The sequence below is a fragment of the Anomalospiza imberbis genome, chromosome 1 (genome assembly GCF_031753505.1).
Source record: "Anomalospiza imberbis isolate Cuckoo-Finch-1a 21T00152 chromosome 1, ASM3175350v1, whole genome shotgun sequence".
NCBI classification, from domain to species: domain Eukaryota; kingdom Metazoa; phylum Chordata; class Aves; order Passeriformes; family Viduidae; genus Anomalospiza; species Anomalospiza imberbis.
This window is the reverse complement of record NC_089681.1, coordinates 60282455-60301696: the sequence shown is the minus strand read 5'-3', so window position 1 is coordinate 60301696 and position 19242 is coordinate 60282455. Positions and strand designations below refer to the sequence as shown.

Genomic DNA, 19242 nt, shown 5'->3' with positions numbered 1-19242 from the left:
TTTTTTTTGTCTTTATTTTCTTTTACCCTCAGAAACTTTGGCTTTAAGCAAGAGTTCTCAGCTAGCAGTGATTCCGGCAAACCACCTCATTACTCTCGTTTGTGTATGCTATCCATGCACACATACACTCTGACTCAATTTCGCTGTCAGAATCTTTGTTCTCTCTTCTCTTGCCCATCTTCTACATTACCAATCACTACAGCCGCTCTGAGATTGCTGGAGAGACTGCAAAACCAATTGACAAACATCTCAAAAACGGATACAATCTTAAAAAAAGTGCTCCTGCACGCTTCAAAAAATAAACCTGCAACACTGGCATTCTTTCAGATAGCATTCGTGGCAGTAGTCCAGCATTTTCTGTGTATTTAATGCATAGGCAGGAAAGTGATTTGTATTATATATGCAGCTGGAAATGTGATTAGGACCAAAGTGCAAAATAACACATAAATGGAAGCAATCCCAGGATTTCAGGGAGTTTACAATCTATGGTCCTGATCCAACAAGGGCTTATGGAAACTCCTACCTTCCACACTTCAGTGATCTCCCATCTACTGAGGCACTTAAAAGGTGCTAAACACCTTGTGGGTGGGGAGTAAGGAAGGAGAAAGAGCGTGTGCACAGCAAGTTAGACAAGGAAGCGCCACTAAGCAAAGCAAAGACCAAGGGACTTGCCTGAAGCTACCAAGGAATCTGGCTGCTCTGCAGGGAACCTAATGCCAGTCTTCAGACCCCTGAAGCACTACAGACCATGAAGCCACTCAACCTTTCCCCACTTTGTTTGCTCTCAGCATAACTGCAATATAAAGTGGTCTGCCTTGCAGTGTACATGGACCATCCCTGAAGATGAAATACCAACCCACAACCAAAAATCCCAAGAAAATTAAATGCAAACAAAATCAGAAACTGCATCAGGGAATTCTAACTATGTGCCAATGAGGTTTGAGATGTCATAAAAATATTTCAAAAGAATTTTACAGAACATATTTATCCAGTGCTATAGCATTTCAGTTGTATGCATTTTGTGGGGTATGCCTTTTTAAGAAAGAGGTGTAAGAAACAAAGGCATTTTATCACAAATCCTGTTGTTTTCTTTTGCTGTAAGGAATTCTGACCTGTAAAGCTGCCATGACACCACTTCAGTCAATCAATGTTTCCCATGCTTCCTTTAGTCTCCTAACTACCTCTGTCAGTGTCATATATATGCTGTCTCATTAAAAAAAAGGACAAAAATTTCTTAACAAAGCAGAGCAGCAAATTGACCAGTTCTGGTTCTTGCACATGACATCTTTGGACACACAGGTATCTCACCATCTGTATAGAAAACTTTTGGAACTAGAAAGCTGTTATTGCTTACTTCAACTACAAAAGATTTTATGACGTGATTTCCAGGGTGAAATCCCCGCCATGTGGCTTCCAAAAATCAGTGATGCACTTCCCACTAGCAGTGACAGTAACCAGAGCCACTGTCCTTAGAATCTGCCCCTTGAGTGCCATCGACCTTGGAAAGTTTAATGCAATGCTAAAATCTGTGACACCTAATGGAGTATTTTTCAGTAGTCGGGAGAGCAAAGCCCCTCACAGTCCTGAATGTAGGGGCTATGCTTGTTCATATCAGCATATCAGTCCTTACCTTCATATTTCAGAGTTCTGTACTCTATATGGAAATATGATAGATAGATAGATAGATAGAGTACATAGTGTAAATAAATATGGCATACAAATAATCCATATGTGAGTTCCAGGAGTATGTTTCCTTCCCTCCCTGAAGAGCTGAATTTCTAGAGAAGGAGCTATGGGTTCAGTATTAATTCAATTAGTCTCATATAAACCAACCTGACCTTTAGAATTCCTTTGTACAGAAATATTTTCTGAAAGAAAACGAGTAGCACTACAGTAAAATAAGCTCAATAGATTTGCCCTTGAGCTTGTTATATTTTCCTAGCCAAGAAACCTTTGCTTTCCTGCTTGCTGAGATGTGGCACATGTACTCTGATATTTCATCAAGCATTTCAGTATTTTCTTTTAATTAATAATTCTGCACTTGCATCTTTTGAGTCATGTAAAATTCCTGCTAATAAACATTCCTGCATAAAAACAACCAAAGCTTACACTACGAAGAGTGAAAAATCAGACACACAAATTAAACTGAGTGGCTCCTAAAATTACTAAACCAAATGTTTAATTCCATGTTCTGAATTAGTATCCTGCAAGGAATTCATGCCTGCAACTACCACCTGCAAAAGAAAAAGCAATTCTCCATAGCATCAGTTTTGCTTTCTATTTGCTCATAAAGAGGTTAACATCTTCTGCAGTACCTGGGCTTCAAGATGATCCAAGAGGATGGTTTCAACTACATTACTTTTGCTTTTATAGTTTTTTTAGTAAAAAACTAAGTGCAGAGCAGAGACCTGCTGCAGGTCAGCTAGCACAAACTATATCTTAAAGTCACCACAACCTGCTTGCTTGTCATTGTTTATTACCTTCAGCTGGCAAAAGCTGACCCAAAAATTACTTTGTTCATGACCTAATCTTCCATACAGTAAGAATAGAATAAAAAGCTCTTAACCTTAGCAAACATGCAGGGGTGGACAGCTATTCAAGATAGCCTTAGGCAGTTCTTTAACAGCTACCATATGTATCAGGTGCCCTGGGCAAGAACATCATTAAAGCAGCTCAGAGGCAATGTACTCCTGAATGGGCGTTCAAGCCAGGAAAAACAGGGCTTAGGGCAACTTGATCTAGCAAAGGATGCTCCTGCCCATGGCAGGAGCTTGGAACTAGTAAATCTTTAAAGGTCTCTTCCAACCTATACAATTTGATGATTTTATGAAAAGAACTATTGTACCTGTCCACCCTGGAGCTTCCCAGGACTGAGAACCAGCACAACTTCTCCATGTCTCCTTCCATCCAACAACCTGAAGTGAACAACTACCAAAAGGATAAGCAGTCATCCAGACAAAAAACAACCAGTCATCTTTCCACTGTTGTCAGCATCTTTGTGGGCAGATGATGCATTGTTTGTGGTGGCATTTGACAGGGGAAATGCTACAGGAATTAGCGTTATCACAGTGAGTTTACCCTGGAGGAGCAAGTGGACTCTATGCTCAGAATTATGATGGGAAATTTTATTCTTGAAAACCCAGGCACACTTGAACTGTTGTTATTTTCTTATAGAAAATATTGCTTCAGACATCTCTCCAGCATGCACAATAAATCTTTATACCCCTCAGACACTTTGAAATATACTTTATGAACTCAAACATTAAAAAAACCTCTCAACTTTCTGAATTTTAAGTCCTGTCTATACTAGATCAAGATATCTTCCTATTGAAAACAGGAAATATATTGACAGGCAACTAGTAAATATTCTAAGACACCGTATGAGAAACTGAAATACTTGAGTAGAGTATTTGAGTTTCTTCTATAAAACAAACTGATGGAAAATGTCAATCATTATTTACCCAAGAGAGGATGGCAAAACTCAAAAGTTGACCTATGCAGTGATGACACTAAAGTATGACACATGATTTAAATAATGCTGCTTGGTCAGACAGTCATGGGGCAGCACATGAGCGTAGGAGGGACAGAAACACAATGAAAAGATTGGAAGATGCCGACCCTGCAAAGCAGGGCTGCTCATCACAAGCATGGAATTAAGTGCTGATTGTATAGACACAAACTTCCCAGGAGTATCTAAATACCATGGCATTGGAAATGACTCATAGCTAAATTGTACCAGATAAAATGAAGTTCTGATCAGCTTTCAGTGAAGCCAACCTGACTTTTCTATCACTTTGATCTTCTCTCATTTTTTTCTTTTAGATTTCTTTAATATCTGCATACTTGAAGATTCTTTCACCTGTTTAAGTGCTTTTGGTTTCAGATGAGTATTCCAGTCCTGCCACTACTGACCTCAAAAATTCACACTAACTTGATCTAACATGAGATAAGATCTCACTGCAGAGATACACGCACCACTTTGTAATGAGGCTTTAGGTGACCTGAATAACATCCAAAGAAAGTATGTTTTCCTCTAAGTTCTCCTCTAGTCTAACAGAAAAATGTTTTGAGAGGAATCCTGATATATTTATGAATAAGGCTGTGAGGCAGTTATCAATGATAGCAGTGATGAGAATTGATGACTTGGAAGTTGTCTTCGGAGCTTTTGGCAGTTTGTATACTTGATTTTATTTATTTATTTATTTTGAAGTTCCTATTCTGGTAACCCAGCTCATCCTAACCTACTTTTCCTTGACAAAATAGAGCAAAGCCTAATGGTACTCTGTACCTGCCTGTCCTAACACAGACTTTATCTCCCCTCTTCCTTTGAGGAACTATTTTTTATCCCTGCAATATGAAGTATCAGTGTTGCAGAGCAAAACGTGGCAAGCCTCATGTTCTTATGGGTGAAGTGAGAACCGTGAAGCACTCTTAGTGAGAAAAATTCATGCTTGTGCTATTTGCAGTAGGCTCTCCAGATTTCAGAGTAAACAAGATTTCCCCAGACAACACAGATTAAGTACCTCATGCCAAGTTGTTCATCTGAGATGCTGGAAGAATCAAAAAAGCAGCAGAAGCGACCACACAACCTATATAGAAAACTCCTCAACCATTTGAGAAGGTCAGCTTGACAGATGCTAATTGAATTGGGACACATCATGGCTACAGAGAGATGTGTGCTACAGAAATAGCATTATCACAGGTTATTCTCATGCTGCTTGCTGTTGTGCCTCTGCCAAAGGCTCCAGAGCAGAGATTTTGGCAAGAACTATTCCAAAGGAGCTCCTGCTGATCTACCAGGGAAATAACAAGAAGATTCTTATAAGCAGAGGCCGTGGGAAGATGATTCTGTATCTGTTTGTGCTGAACACCAACTGACTCCATGGTTCTGCTGGCAAAAGGGATCACATGAGTGCCCCCTGAACCAACCTGGGCAAAAGGGCTTTGTCCTCATAACCTGTTAACTCTACCTGGAGCAGGTAGGTGAGTTCTGGGGTGATTCCGCTGTTGGATGAATGGGCAAGCAAATGCAGGTAGGGACAGTCACCTCTCCACCAAGTGGTGGATGGGTGTCCATCAGCAGGCTGTGACAGCCCATTGACAGCTAGCTGGTGCCTGCTGAGATGCCTGTACTGGCAGACTGGGCATTCAGATTCTTGCCTGCAGAGTGGCAAATGGTTGGATTGTGCAGCCAGGGCTGGCACTACCCACACCTCGGGGTCTGGGTGTCGGGATGACCCCAAGATTGTAAAAGTCCTTGTTCTCCCAGCCCATGGAGCCAAAGAAGGAGTCGGAATGCATAGGATTGGCTTCTCAAGGTTGTTTATTTTTCCTTATCTATAACATTCTTTCTCTGACCTGCTGAGCTCTCTCTAGCAGGTCCATCATGGCATTCTGTGTGTTGCCTTGGGTGGTGTTTACATTTTATACTAAAAACTATGTGTACTATGTTTACATAATGTGCCAATATTTATAATTTATGTTAGACAGTGTGTTTCTACTTCAAATCAAAGTGGCACCATCACAGCAAGACATGGAGGACAAGAAGGAGAAGAAGGTCAGGACATGCCCAAATCCCTCCATTTTGTTCCCCTGAACCCCATTCTTAAAAGCCCCAAAAATTCTGCTTTTTCACCTTGTGTTAATTCAACTACCACACTACTCAAACCCTTGTGGCTTGTAATTCCTCATACAAAGTTGGCAGTTTTTCCATGGGCTAAAATCGAAGCCACAAGTGTTTTTGACTTCATGCCAAGGTCTCCAAGCCTCCTGCCAGGGTCTCAAGACAGCCAAGGCAGCCAGAGGGATGTCCTGGACTCTGATACCCACAGACTGCACAGCTGCACATTCAAGACCTTTCTGTCCACCACAGACACATTTCTTAGTAGTAACTCCCTCTTAAAATCCTTGCAGGGAAGTTCAGCTCCCAAGACCAGTGTTTCAGTGAGTGGTTTGTTACTGAACTCTCCTCTCCATGTGGCTTTTTCATGACACATCAAGTAAACCAATGGAAACTCAACATCAGTAAGACAAGTACTGCCACAAAGGATATAAATGCCTTCTTGTTCCCAGCTGGGAACAAGTTAATTTTCTTCCTAGCATCTAGTACAGTGCTGTGTTTTGGATTTAGCATGAGAATAATGTTGTTAACATGATGGTGCTTTTAAATGTTGCTGAGCAATGCTTACACTAAATCAAGGACTTTTTAGCTTCTCATGCAGCCCTGCCAGCAAGGAGAGTGGGGGTGCACAAGAAGCTGTAAGGGGGCACAGCCAGGAGACCTGACTACAGCTAACCAAAGTGACATTCCATACCATATGGCATCATGCTCAGCTTATAAACCTGGGAGTAACTGGCCAGGAGGTGGTGGCTGCTCCTCGGGGTCTGGCTGGGCATCAGTCAGCAGGTGCTGAACAACTGCGTCGTGTATCACTTGTTTTGTACATTTTTTTTAATCATTATTACTATATCCCCTTCATTTTCTGTACTACTAAGCTGTTTCTCTTTTCAAACCATGAGTTTTTAACTTTTTTCTGATTCTCTCATGCATCCCACTGCGGGGGAGGTGAGCATAATGTTCAGCTGCCTGCCCGATTAAATCACAACAACTACACACCCTCCTCTCCACCCCCAGCACAAATCTGGCTCTGCTAAGGCACCAGTATTACAGGAAGACAAGTGCCTGGTACAGGTGTCACCACCCAAACAGAATAACCAGCAGCTGCATTCCACAGTTCTTCCTATAACCTAAGCAGAAAGCAATCTCCAAATTTATACTACTTATTTTTCTTAAACATGAATGCAGTGCTCTTAAGCAGTTCATCACATTCTTCATTTACTTCATATTGTGCCAATAATGTACCCTAGATTATGAGAAACAGCTTTGAACTCTAAGAAATCTCAGCTGGTTTAAGAAAAAAAAACTATCTATAAATTATCCATCACCTCCTTCCATTTAGAGATCCAAGAAAAGACATTGAAAGCCAGGTTTCTTTTAGAATGTTTCAGCTGGGAACATGTAACCCCTCATAAGCCTGTACTCTGTAGTCTACATATGTATCAAGTATTGAATAAACATGGGTAAGGGCAGTGAGGATGCTGCAAAACTATATAGAGAGGAAATCAGGAAAAGATAGGTAATAAATATTCACTATTTAAATTAATGTATTCATAATTCTAATGAGGATAACACATAAATTGCAAATACACAAAACATTCTGCAAAATGATCACAGTGATTCCTTTTGTATGGCACTTTCTCAGCCACAGCACTGCATGTGTAGGGAAAGGCTTAAGGAGGACTCTGGCACTTGTGCTTTGCTCCTCCTGGTGATATTTCCATAAACTGCCCTAGTTCAGGGTGAGTCAGAAATATGACTGGACTCCCACTGAAGTAGATTTGCTCACATGCCTGTGAGCCTTTTCAGAAGCCAAGAACACTCTCACATACCATAATGCCAGTTTCTAGCTTCCCACAGAGTACTGTATTTACTGCACATCAAAGGCCCATTTCTGCTAATGCATACAAGAGAGAAACTCAAGTGTCACAATCAATTTAATCCAGCATTCATCCAGGCTGCTGCCTTTGCTCTCATCCTTGTCTGCTTGTTTCTGCCACTCAGGATTTGCTTTGTGGACTCAACCAGGGGACTAGTTGGTCTGTAAACTAACCTGGGAAAGAAATCCTCCGTGAAAAGCTGAACTGTCAGTCGAATCAATTCCTACACCCAGTTTGTTGTGAGGCTGTGGGCAGGAAAGTGCGAACTGTGTACGGGGGAAAGTGGAGATGCTCATTTCAGCAAAAAGAAGATTTTTGCTGGATTAAGTCAGTCATAGAGCTGGAGCTTTATTTATGGCACAGGAGAACATATAGAGTGCAACAGGAAACAGGGTTTATTTGCAGTAGGTGTTCAGTCTTTCGTCCAAAAAGCTGAGTCTCTATGCCTGAGACAATTCTGTTGCAGGTAAATAGAGAGCAGCAAGAATCAGATGTGGTAGTAAATCAGGGCATACCAGAGAATCTGTGCTTTGGTTTTCCTTCCTACAGCATCAGTGCACATGTTCCTGAGTGTGCACCAGGATCTCCTCCTTCTGCCAGGGAAAGCAACTGAAGAGGTTTCTGTTGTTTTAAGTCAAACTTGCTATTGATGGGAAAGGGGCCAGGGGTTGGGGGTGGGTCAGAGGAGAAAAGCTTACAAGTGGTGCTTTATGAGTTTGGGGTGTTCTTTTTGGGTTATTTTTGGTGAGTGCCATTTTTTTCCTTTTCTCTGAAAACACTGAGGTCCATAAACTCCTTGTCCTGCAGAACACACAAGGTCATAAGTTTTCATGTGAATACAGGACTCGTCTGCTAAATCTTTGACTGTGGCTAACCAGGAAAAACATACACCACCAATCTACAAGTGTTCTGCTATTTCTGCAAATTTTCTTCTCTACTCTACAGGTGAAATTTATTGTTCAATAAAGAACTTTAATATATTGCTCATTAATTTTTTTAACTTTCCTCCATTGAAATCACAGAACAATTTCTGTGGTTAAAATTAGAAATAGATGAAAAATGGATAGCACTCAATATTCATCACAGCCAGCCCTTTCCTATTACCCACTAGCATTTTTTCAAACACAATTTACCATCCAAGTGTTTCAATCCTACACTGAAATGCTTTAAAGAAGAGTTATAGGCAAACTTCTATATTACAACCTGCAATTGCTTTACATGTTTCAAGCAACTTCCTACCATACCTCTTCATAAAACAAATAACCTCTACTTTACTCTAAAAACAATACTTATCCTGGCTGTATCTTGTCACTACCTATAGTAATAAAGTTATATTGCTGAGAGAGATACTTTAAAAAAGAGTGGATTGTTAGCAAAAGAAAAGCTATTTCTCTCAAAATATCTTTAAATAGTGTCTCAACTCTATTGAGATCTATTTAGTAGTCTAGAACCCAAAATAACATTTAAATAGCTAAAAAAAAGACTTTAGGAAACAACTGGTAAACACAATCTAGCAAAGATGCTCCACTATCTTTTGGTGGGGAATGAGCATTACTTAGTATTCTGCAAAGTACTAATGCACATGACAGGTAGAAGCATTATGTGAATTAAAATCAGACAGTATCTACCTACATGATCACACATACCAAGACACACAATGTTCAGTCTCAGTAAAAAAGGGTGCATTATTTAAAGTTAGTTTTAAAATGCATGCATGAGTTGAATATGTGTCACACTCATCAGATAAACACAGGAAAATTTAGACAAACCATACTATTCTATGAACTTAATTCATGATTGAGACTAAGCTCTGAAAAGCAGGCCACGGATTTCCTTTCATCTGAGAAGAGCAAGTCATTTTCTGCATAAAGATTTTTCTTTCCATCTTAGTTGCACACAACTTTTATCTAATTACTCATTACCATCAATGCAGCTCTAATCAAACGTAGACAACTAAGATAGCTGTAGATTAGGGAAGCATCAATTTACTGTAGTGCAGCTCAGGGAGATCAGAAGCACTTGGATGCGTAATGTTCCAGCAATCTCATCCTACGCTGGACCACTCAATTGCTCCCAGTGTTCTTCACAACTCATTTAACAGATTGGCAAATTCTGGTATGACTGACAAGTCTTTCATATTATGGGGTCTCAGGCCGCTGTTAAAGGCTGGATAAGAAACTTATCCTAAGCTGAAGCTAATAAGTGTTAACTGCAGAGTTTGGTATTTAGGAAGCCCTAATTCTCACAACAGAAAATACTAGAAATAACACGTAAGAGTCTATTTTTCAGTGATGCATTTCATGAGCCTATTTGTGATATTTCATTCTGTCTTGTCTGTGTTGTTTATACATATCTAAAGTTCTTCTCTGTCAGGGAAATCCTCCCAGCCACAGCCACTCTGCAGTCTGCTTGAGAATAGGCAGGCAGGCTTTGAAATAGTGCCTGTCTGTTCCCTCTATCACCAGCAATGGAGGTTTCAGATCCCTTTGCTGCCCGTCCAAGTGTTCCAAACTTTTCTGTATTCGGCTTCAATCCACATATAAAAACAAATAGCTCATCAACATTTTGTTACTAATACATCCACCTCACTCCCAGTCATTCATATAGCTTCAGTGATATACAATCTACCAACAACCATAGTCAAATGTGAATCCAGATCCAGTTTTTTCCCACATTGTTGAAATACAGCTTCAAGGGAAACTGGTAAATAACAACATGAGGCTGTATGGTTTACCCCAAAACACTGATCATAAATAGGCTTCATGAAGAAAACAAGAACAAAGCATTGATGAAGATAACAGGGGTCTGCAAAACAAATCCTGTTTTGCAAATGGGAAACAGCTTTCCCCAAATTGTGGTCCAAGCTCAGTGCCTCTCCTTCATGACCAAAATCTCTTCTTCCCAAAACATCTTGACAGCCATCTGGAGCAAGACTGGGCTTAAAATAGGCGAGTTTTCACTGGCATCCCAGCAACATAATCACCCTCATCCTACTTTCCAAATACTTTTGGCTATAGGAGATTAGGCTCCCAAACAAGCACAATTCACCAAGCTGCAATTCAAGGTTCCAGGTTTGAGCTTTGCATACAGCCAGGTGCATCTAATCAAAAGGCTAAGATCTGCCTAAGGATTTCCAATAACCAAGCAAGGCAGTGTCCTGGACTAATGCCACTTTGGAAGTAATATCTAAATATCTATTTCACATTTAAGATTAAAAATAATCAAAATTAATTAGGTTCCTAATTATAGTTCATAAAACCATATGCTTCTCTTTCTAGTAAAATCTCTCAGCAACATATCTGTGTCCTGCACTGACTAGTTCATAATGCATTCACTGATGCCCCTTTCAGAGGGTTCCTTATTTCCACACAAATAACTGTGTGACACTTAAAAGCTGCCACAGATAAGGTTATGTTTCTCAAGAGACTATCTGAACTCTGTAGGATTTTCCCATAGTTAAAATGAATCACTTGGAAAGTACTCTCTTTGAAGTTACTTACTCCACACAGAAGATGCATTCTTAAAGTGCTTTTAGTTGCAAGAAACTCAGTGAGAACATTAGCTCAGTAAAAATCCCTGTATCGCTCAGCCTTTTGGAGCTGTGTCATTGAGTCGATGTTGAAGTTCAACCAGGCCAGGTGCTAAGTCCTGCACTTGGGTTGGGGCAATCCTAAGCACAAACACAGGCTGGGCAGAGACTGGACTGAGAGCAGTCCAGGGGAGAAGCACTTGGGGGTGTTTGTGGTCTCAACAAGACCTGACAACATGCACTCACATCCCAGAAAGCCAATTGTATCCTGGGCTGTAGCAGAAGCAGAGTAGCCAGCAGAGTGAGGGAGAGGATTCAGCCCCTCTACTTCTATAGTGTGAAAATCCATCTGGAGTGCTGCGTTCCAGCTCTGAGGCCCCCAGTTTAAGGACATGGACCTGCTGGAATGAGTCCAGATGAGGCCATGAGGATGATCAAAGGGATGAAGCACCTCTCCTATGAAGACAGGCTGAAGGAGCTGGGGTCGTTCAGCCTGGAGAAGAGAAGGCTCCAGGGAGACCTTACAACAGTACCTAAAGGGGACCTACAAAAATGCAGGACTGTTTACAAGGGCATGTAGTGATAGAAAAAAGGAGAAATGGCTTCAACTGAAAGAGGGTGGATTTTAAAAAGAATATTAGGAAGAAACTCTTTACTATGAGGGTGATGATGCACTGGAACAGGTTGCCCAGAGAAGTTGTGGATACCCCGTCCCTAAAAGTGTCCAAGGCCAAATTGGATTGTGCTCTGAGCAACCAGGTCTAATAGAAGACGTCCCTGTCCACAGAACATGATCTTTCATGTCCCTTCCAACCCAAACTATTCTATGAATTCATCTATCTGTATATTTTTACAGCAGCAAGCAACATCATTTGCAGTCAGGATGCAAAAGGCAGCTCCCAAATATGGATTAGTTTTTAATAAATGGATTCTTTAGCACTGACTAAGATTACTGTCTGATGTTTATTTGATGCTTCATTCTCTTCAGAAATTAGATATTGATGAGAATCTGGGTCACAAAGGTATTTGAATCTCTGTGCAAGATGAGGGTGAATGAAGAGAATGAAGACATATAAACACTTCTGAAGATAAGTACAGTTAGCATCTAATGCATCTTTTAGAGAGTGTAAGCAGCATCACATTTCCATTATTTTAATATGGCCAAAGTGAAAGACAACAGCAGAGTGATAGGATGCTTTCATATAACCATGGTGATATGAGATAAAGACAGGAGCTATTTTTTACATTTCCAGTATTACTATCCTTAACAGGATGCAATAATAAATTTAAAGGCAGAGTGTGGGGTGTCAAAACAAGCCTTTATTTTAGTTTTTTATATATGAAGCCAGCATGCAAAAACAAACTTACAGATACAGTGTTAGATGCCGTATTTTACTGGGATGTCTCTCCCATAGGAGCTAGGGCTCAAAATGATTACTGTATGTTGGCCACAGAAAGCTTCTGGAACATGATAGTACCAGTGATGAACTAGATGATGTAATCAACACCACAAGCCTCACAGGGATTTGTGATGCTCAGACAAATATGGTATCAAATCAGCTCTCAGTGAAACAGGAGATTTGGAAGGGAGAGAGAACCTATTTTAAAATGGTATTTGCAAGGAAGGTGTGCTTTTGTTTTATAGATAAATGAGACCAACAGATAGCTGCTGGAGATGGCAGCAGCCCTTCTGCTCCTTCTCCTGTGCTGTCTGACTCTGCAGTAAGTTTATTCAGGGAGCTGAATCAACAAACCTTCTACCAAAAGCTGCAATCAGTTTTTCTGCCATCTTAGCTTCTGGTGAAAGCACATGGCCAAGGAATCAGGTAGGAAGGTAGAGAAGAAAGCTCATCTCTTGCAGGAGTGACCACCTATTTGACTAATTTGTAATAGAGAAGCACTTCCTAAAGTTCCTGTCCACTGTAAAGTTCCCCAACAGACTGAGCTGGGTGGAGGGGAATTTGAGATTGAGAACAGTTATATTTGCAATCAAGTGGGTTCACATCTTGTAAGGATGATGATATGGCACAGAGCCATCTTTATAATAAAGTCACACATGAATCAACTTCTGTTCATGGCCAGTAACATATCTTTCAGGCAGAAATATTTTTTGTCACAGGTGAAAGGAAACCAAGCAGAAGGAAGACAAAGGCAGAAAGGTTGTCCAATTTATTACCTCAGATGAAGCTCTGTGAAACTGTGCCCTGTGAAGGATGTGTTTACTCTACTAGCAGTGTATGCAAGGGAAAGGCCCTTGAACAGGCACGAGGAAAGAAGCCAAGAACTGGGAAAAGCTTTTCTTCTGCTGAGCACCAAGATGCAGCTCAGGAAAAGTCTTCCAAACTAACATTTACTTCTTCTAGAAGCTAATTCCTAATTTCAGTTTCCTGATACCACATATTCGCTAAATAGTATTCTGAAAAGCATCTTCCTTCATTACCTGTATGCTTAACCACACGAGCTGTGGAATGTGTCTTACCATACAAGTGTCCAGATCCTCCAAACGTTCTATCTCTGTCAACTCCTCAACCGTGATCATAGAGCGTTTAGTGGGTTTTTCTTCAGCTAACTCAATCTCCAGTGATTCTTGCTGTGGAAGTGGTTTGCCACGTCTGGTCAAATGGTCAGCCTGGAGATAAGGACAGGAACACACCAGTCAAACTTAAAAAAGACAAAGAGAACCCAACCAGAAAGTTTAGAGGATTTCAGTGATCAGAAATCCTGGAAGACCAAGTGTAAAAGGAAAGCTCATTTATATTGGTTAGTCCTCACATTGGGTTTGCCTCATAGAGAAAATAAAAGTGTGGAAAGGAAGCTTTTTCTTGAATTATTTTTTAATTAACAAAGACATGTACAATACCAGCCAATATAATTTTCATCATTATTCAATGGCCAAAATGTTAGAATCTGCTATTCACAAAAAACCCACAGTTTTAAATACCTCAGTTCTGTTTCACTGAAGAAATAGATAGGGAAAAGCTGTATCAACAGTAAAGTGTGTTTTTAGACCTGCCTAGTAAAAACTGCTACTAGGACCACAGAGAATGTTATAGACACCACCCTGGGTTGTATTTGGAATGGAGTGGGCTCATGATGTCATGAAAATGATGAAATATTTTCTAGTTCTTTTTGATAACTGAAGAGAATATTAAACAAATATCTGCTAAAAGCTGATATTTGAAGATCAGCTGTCCCAAATCAGTGGGTCACAGAAGTCTTCCAAGAGGCAGTGTGGTCCACTGCTTCACATCAGCAGAACTTGGGACAACCAGTGGATCGCTGTTCTGTTAACCATCAAAAAAGGTCAACAGATGACCTGAGTTGATTACAGTTCATTTAGTCTGGTGTCTACTTAGGAAAAGCAACTGGAGAGCTGCTATGACTTTATCTTCAAGCACACTAAAATAGCTGCAACAATAATTAATGCTAATCGTCATCTCATTAGGCAAACTGAGGTCTTGTCAAACAAGGTTTATTTTTCAAAGTTGCCTCAAACACTACTATGCCAATGCAACAAACACAGACATTTGTGGGTGGTTGAGTTAGTAGAACATGACACTCCAACTTAAGGAGCTAATCTTTGCTGTATGAAGAAGTAGCTGCCAGCTCTCAGATTGCAGCTGTCAGTTGAAGATTAACAGTGTCAAATTGGACAGGAGTTTCTCTAGTAGCGTTTGTGAGATCAGTACTCCTCAAGGTTTTCATCAGTGCTATATCATCTCAAAGAACCTAGAGCTAACAGAAACACAGCAGAGTTAAATGGTGAAAGGGACACGTTAGTCACATAGGCCAAAATGGATCACAACCCAAAATGTACAATCATTCATTAGAAACCAAGAGCACTGGCAATTAGCCAATTTTACAATCTTGAAAAGCAACAAGTATCCAGAAGCCTTTAGTGGGAGGGAGGTCTAGCAAATCTTGTCCTAAAAATGAGCTGCCACTGAAACTCTGACAAAAGGAAGGAATTCTTATATTCTTGGCAATGCAAATACAAGGAATAACAAATACCAGGAGGAAAACAATTTCATTCCTGTGGACTGTGTTGCTTAAAACACTTAAATAGTCTGTGTGGTTCTGGAAACCACAATTTTAAAAGCAACTTCTTAAACAGCTGGAAAAATTGCAGAGGATTTTCAGTGAAGTGACTCAAAGGCTGGAGAAAATGACATACTGTGCAGGAACTTGGGCATGTCCAGGTTGTGCAATACCACTGGACAGACACAGCCCAGCCCTGCTCATTCCAGCTGAGCCTCCTCCAGGACAAACTCATTTATGTGGTCTCTCCCACAGCAGGCTCTTGCTGCTGCATAGCTCCAGATACCAGAGGTTGTACCTTTGCACAGTGCTGCTCTGTATTACAAAGATGCATGCTTAAGTAACTCAGTCTTCTATTAAAAAAAGGGGGGAGGGGGATAGAAAGAGTGATTTGTTTTATGTGTCTGAGGACTTTCACAGAGAGGAAATAAAGATAAATATATATAGTTCCCTTATCTTGGGGAGAAAAGCATCTGAAAAAAAATCATGACTGCAAGTTGAAGCCAGTGAAATTTCTATTAGAACTGAAGAGTAACTTTAATCAGAATGACCACCCACTAAGTTCTTTTAAAAAAGAGTACTGGATTGTCCTTACAAAGCCTCATTGCATTAGAAGCAAAAATAAACTTTTCTGTGGATACACAGTTGTTTACTTCTTCTACTCTTGATGAGGCAAATACCTCTATAATAAATATCTGTGCCTCCCAACAGCTTCCCTTCAAGTAACAGTGCTTCCCTTCCTACATTCCGACTCATTTATCTTCAAACTTGATATCTCCATTTCTGAGGTAACCTCAAAACATACTCATTCAGGGAACAAGGTCTCAGCAGTACCCAAAGAATTCTAAAGAATGAAATCTTACCTCTCATTTCATGAGCAATCAAGCCTTATACTCTCACCTTGATAAATACTAGGACTGCTCTTAACTAACAACTCAATACTGCATTCTGATGGCAGTTTTAGCTCTAGATCTGACAACAGCTCAAAAGATAATAGGACAAGTATATAACACATCTCTTCCAAGGTTGCATCTTTCTTACAGCAAAGAGGCAAGAGCCCCAAAATTATATTTCAAAAGATGTCAGGATGTCAATGAAAATAGGACCAATTTCAAAATAGAGCTGTCAAAGGAGAAACCGAACAAGTTATGAATATAAATGGCATTGTTGAGATCTGACATATTAGATATCAACCAAGAAAAAACTCACCAGTTTGTGGTGGCAATGGGAAAGTGCATCCAGGATTTCATCTACAACTCGGTCAGACAGGAAAGAAGCCACTGTCAGCTTTACTTCACTGTGTGAGGATTAAAAATGAGAGAACTTCTTAATTCATGCAGGAGATTTTCATCTTTATTACACATTCAACAGTGTGACGATTATCCACTGTGCTGTCATTTTATTTGAAGTAAAACATTAGAGGGTGTCAGGATACATGACTGCAGGTTTCAGAAATAAACTCATGAATCACACAATAAACACAGGAGCCTCTGTACCATATTTAACCTGCTTCTCACAGTTTTCCATGAGATGAAATGAAAACATCTGGGTAAGACAGCTGAATAAAAATAAGAAGTGAAACTCAGAGAGGAATAGTCCTCCACTAAAATCATACAAACATGCATCCCAGACGAATGTGATTAGGACAGTGTTGCCTATAGAACACTACTCCACTGAACAATTACAATCCATTGATTTCCTCAATTTTTTTTTTTGTGTTGATCAGCCAGTAAGGACAAGTGTACAAGGCCGTTTCTTCAGCCAATGCCATCACAACTTTGCTTCCTCTTTTGCTCCAGGTAACCACTTTCTGCCTCAAGAACTTCACATCAGCCATTTTTCCACTGCACAGACATATGTGGAACACCACCACACCTGCACACTGAGCTTAGGTTGCCCTAGTTAGTTCCTAACTCCCTCTCAAGGAAATATGTACCTTGAATTGCTCCCTTGGGGTCCCATCTTTGGTGACAGCACCAAATGTTCTGGCTGTGTAGGGCAGCTGCTGTGGAGCCAACAAGCATGACTGCCTGAGCTGCAGCCCAAAGCTCCACCTCTGCTGCCTCTGCTTTCAACACCAACTCTTTCAACTGACATTTGCCAGCAAGTGACATGATTTTGGTTTATGGCTTTTATATGTAAACTGAACTGTATTGGATTAACAAAGCTATTTCTGTCTGGGGCTAGCATTACTGCTGCAGAGAGCCTGGAGAAAAAGGTAAGGAACTCCTTGGAAAGGCAATGCAATTCATAGGGAGGTAGAATGGTGGCCAAGCCACAGTGGGAAGAGAGTGGGAGTGAAGGAATCTCCCTCAGCTACCAACATTAATTTCAAATAATATAAGGCAGGAAAGATCACAGTGTGGCACCCTCACCTCACTGGCAGTTCCAGCTTCTACAGTAGAAGAGGCAGTATTATTGTCCTTGGGCCAAGATTTATTTGATAGGACTGAAGTGCAAAAAACTATTTTAAACTATTTTAAACACGCTGAAGGTATAGCTAAACACCTTTTCCTGCCTATTGTGCTGCACTCTGACAAAACTGTTTCCTTCCTCCTCAAAGATATTAGCATCTCAATGCAAAATGTCATGCTTTTCAAGCATCAGGCAGAAAGGAACTGAAAAGGTTTAAGTACAGGTTAACTACATTATACTGTGTAAATAAATTCACTGGTATACATTCAATATAAAACAAAAAGCAGTAAAAGGTCAGGTAAACGCCTCTTTTTTTTTTTTACAGGACAAACTAAGAGTTATTTAGGGTAATAATTTCTGCTCCAGATTTGTGGTTTGAATATCCACATTTCCATTTCTTAAGTAGGTCTGTCTGCAGTGCACAGCTCCCACACAAAGTGCTACAGCTACAGGACCAGACCAAATGTAATAATAGACAAAGCACTACTACCACTCTAAGCAAATAGTGTAATTTCCTTCTATTACATTAATCCAGTGTTACGCGAGAAAAGAAAGCTTTTTTAAAAAAGGATCAGTCATGAAAACATTATTTGTGTACCACAAACCAAATCTTTCACTAACTAAGAACACATACATTCATGATCTTAGTTAGCATCCCTAGAGATTCCAAGCATACAAATCTAAGTTCCCCAGACCTGTAGGACAATTTCCTGTTCTTTGAATGCTGTAATATACTTTCTTGTGAGTCACAAAAGCATTCCAAAATTCTACTACATAAACACACATACACACAACCCAAAATCCAAATACCAATTTTGTTAGATTAGCCTCCTAAAGTACCTAATTTTATTGAGGATATCAATTCCAGATTGCTCCAAGAGGACATTTTTTACAAAAGTGCGTGGGATGGAAATCTTCTCAGTGCTGGCCTCAATGAGGTCTTCACGGATGCGAGCCTTCTTCATTACATTTGGGCAAAGGTTTTCTGCTGCATCCACCATAGACTCAAGGAGTGTCTGCAGCACAATAAGCAAAAAATAACATTAGATACTGGGATTTACTTTAGCTGTGAGGTGACAGCATTATTCTGTTGAATATGACACTTTTAGACTTGTAGTTTTTACAATTCTTCTTCCTGCTTTCCAATCTATTTTGCATCCAGCTGCAATATAAGACATTTTACAAAATACAGCTTTGAGAATCAAAACACTTGTTCTGAAAATGACCCGCAACTGTACTTGTTTGCCTTTTCAAATATGAAACATTTACATCTCTGTGTGTTGAACTGTCAGAACAAATTATGTTCCCTTGTGCACCCACCACTGCAGTGGATGCTCTGCTGCAGCTGCCTTCCCTCTAAACTGTGCCCTGAATCACCAATTTTCATCAGTGCTCCAGACCTGCCACTTTGTAAGAAGCATCAGTAAATGAGGAAGAAAGATCCTGAGAACTCAGCATGCTGTAGATGGCTGGAATATACCAGCTGAATATTAAGAAGTAGCTACAAGCATGATCTGCAGTCAGCATACAAACCTTTAATATACGGCTCTCATTTATATACATGTAAATCTACAGCAAACTTTAGATATAGCCAACAATTTTTATTCACACAGAACCATAGAATGGGTGAAAGGTTGGGAGAGACCACTGAAGGTCATCTAGTCCAACCTCCCTGCTCCAGGTTTCCCTAGGGCACATGGCACAGAATTGTGTGCAGTTTTCAAGTATCACAAGTGAGGGAGACTCCACACCCTCTTCAGGCA

At 40.2% G+C, this 19242-nt stretch overlaps 1 protein-coding gene across 7 annotated transcripts in view; it reads right to left on the bottom strand.

The window, feature by feature from the left end:
- Window positions 1-19242, bottom strand: part of CARMIL1 (capping protein regulator and myosin 1 linker 1) — a 191893-nt gene that overhangs the window by 28685 nt on the left and 143966 nt on the right. For all 7 annotated transcript variants that reach the window (XM_068194254.1, XM_068194269.1, XM_068194260.1 and 4 more), the window contains exons 27-29: window positions 18320-18495; window positions 16274-16361; window positions 13506-13655 (exon numbers count right to left, since the gene is read on the bottom strand). In XM_068194254.1, the coding sequence (XP_068050355.1) occupies window positions 13506-13655; window positions 16274-16361; window positions 18320-18495 (414 nt within the window). The remainder of the gene's footprint in view (window positions 1-13505; window positions 13656-16273; window positions 16362-18319; window positions 18496-19242) is intronic.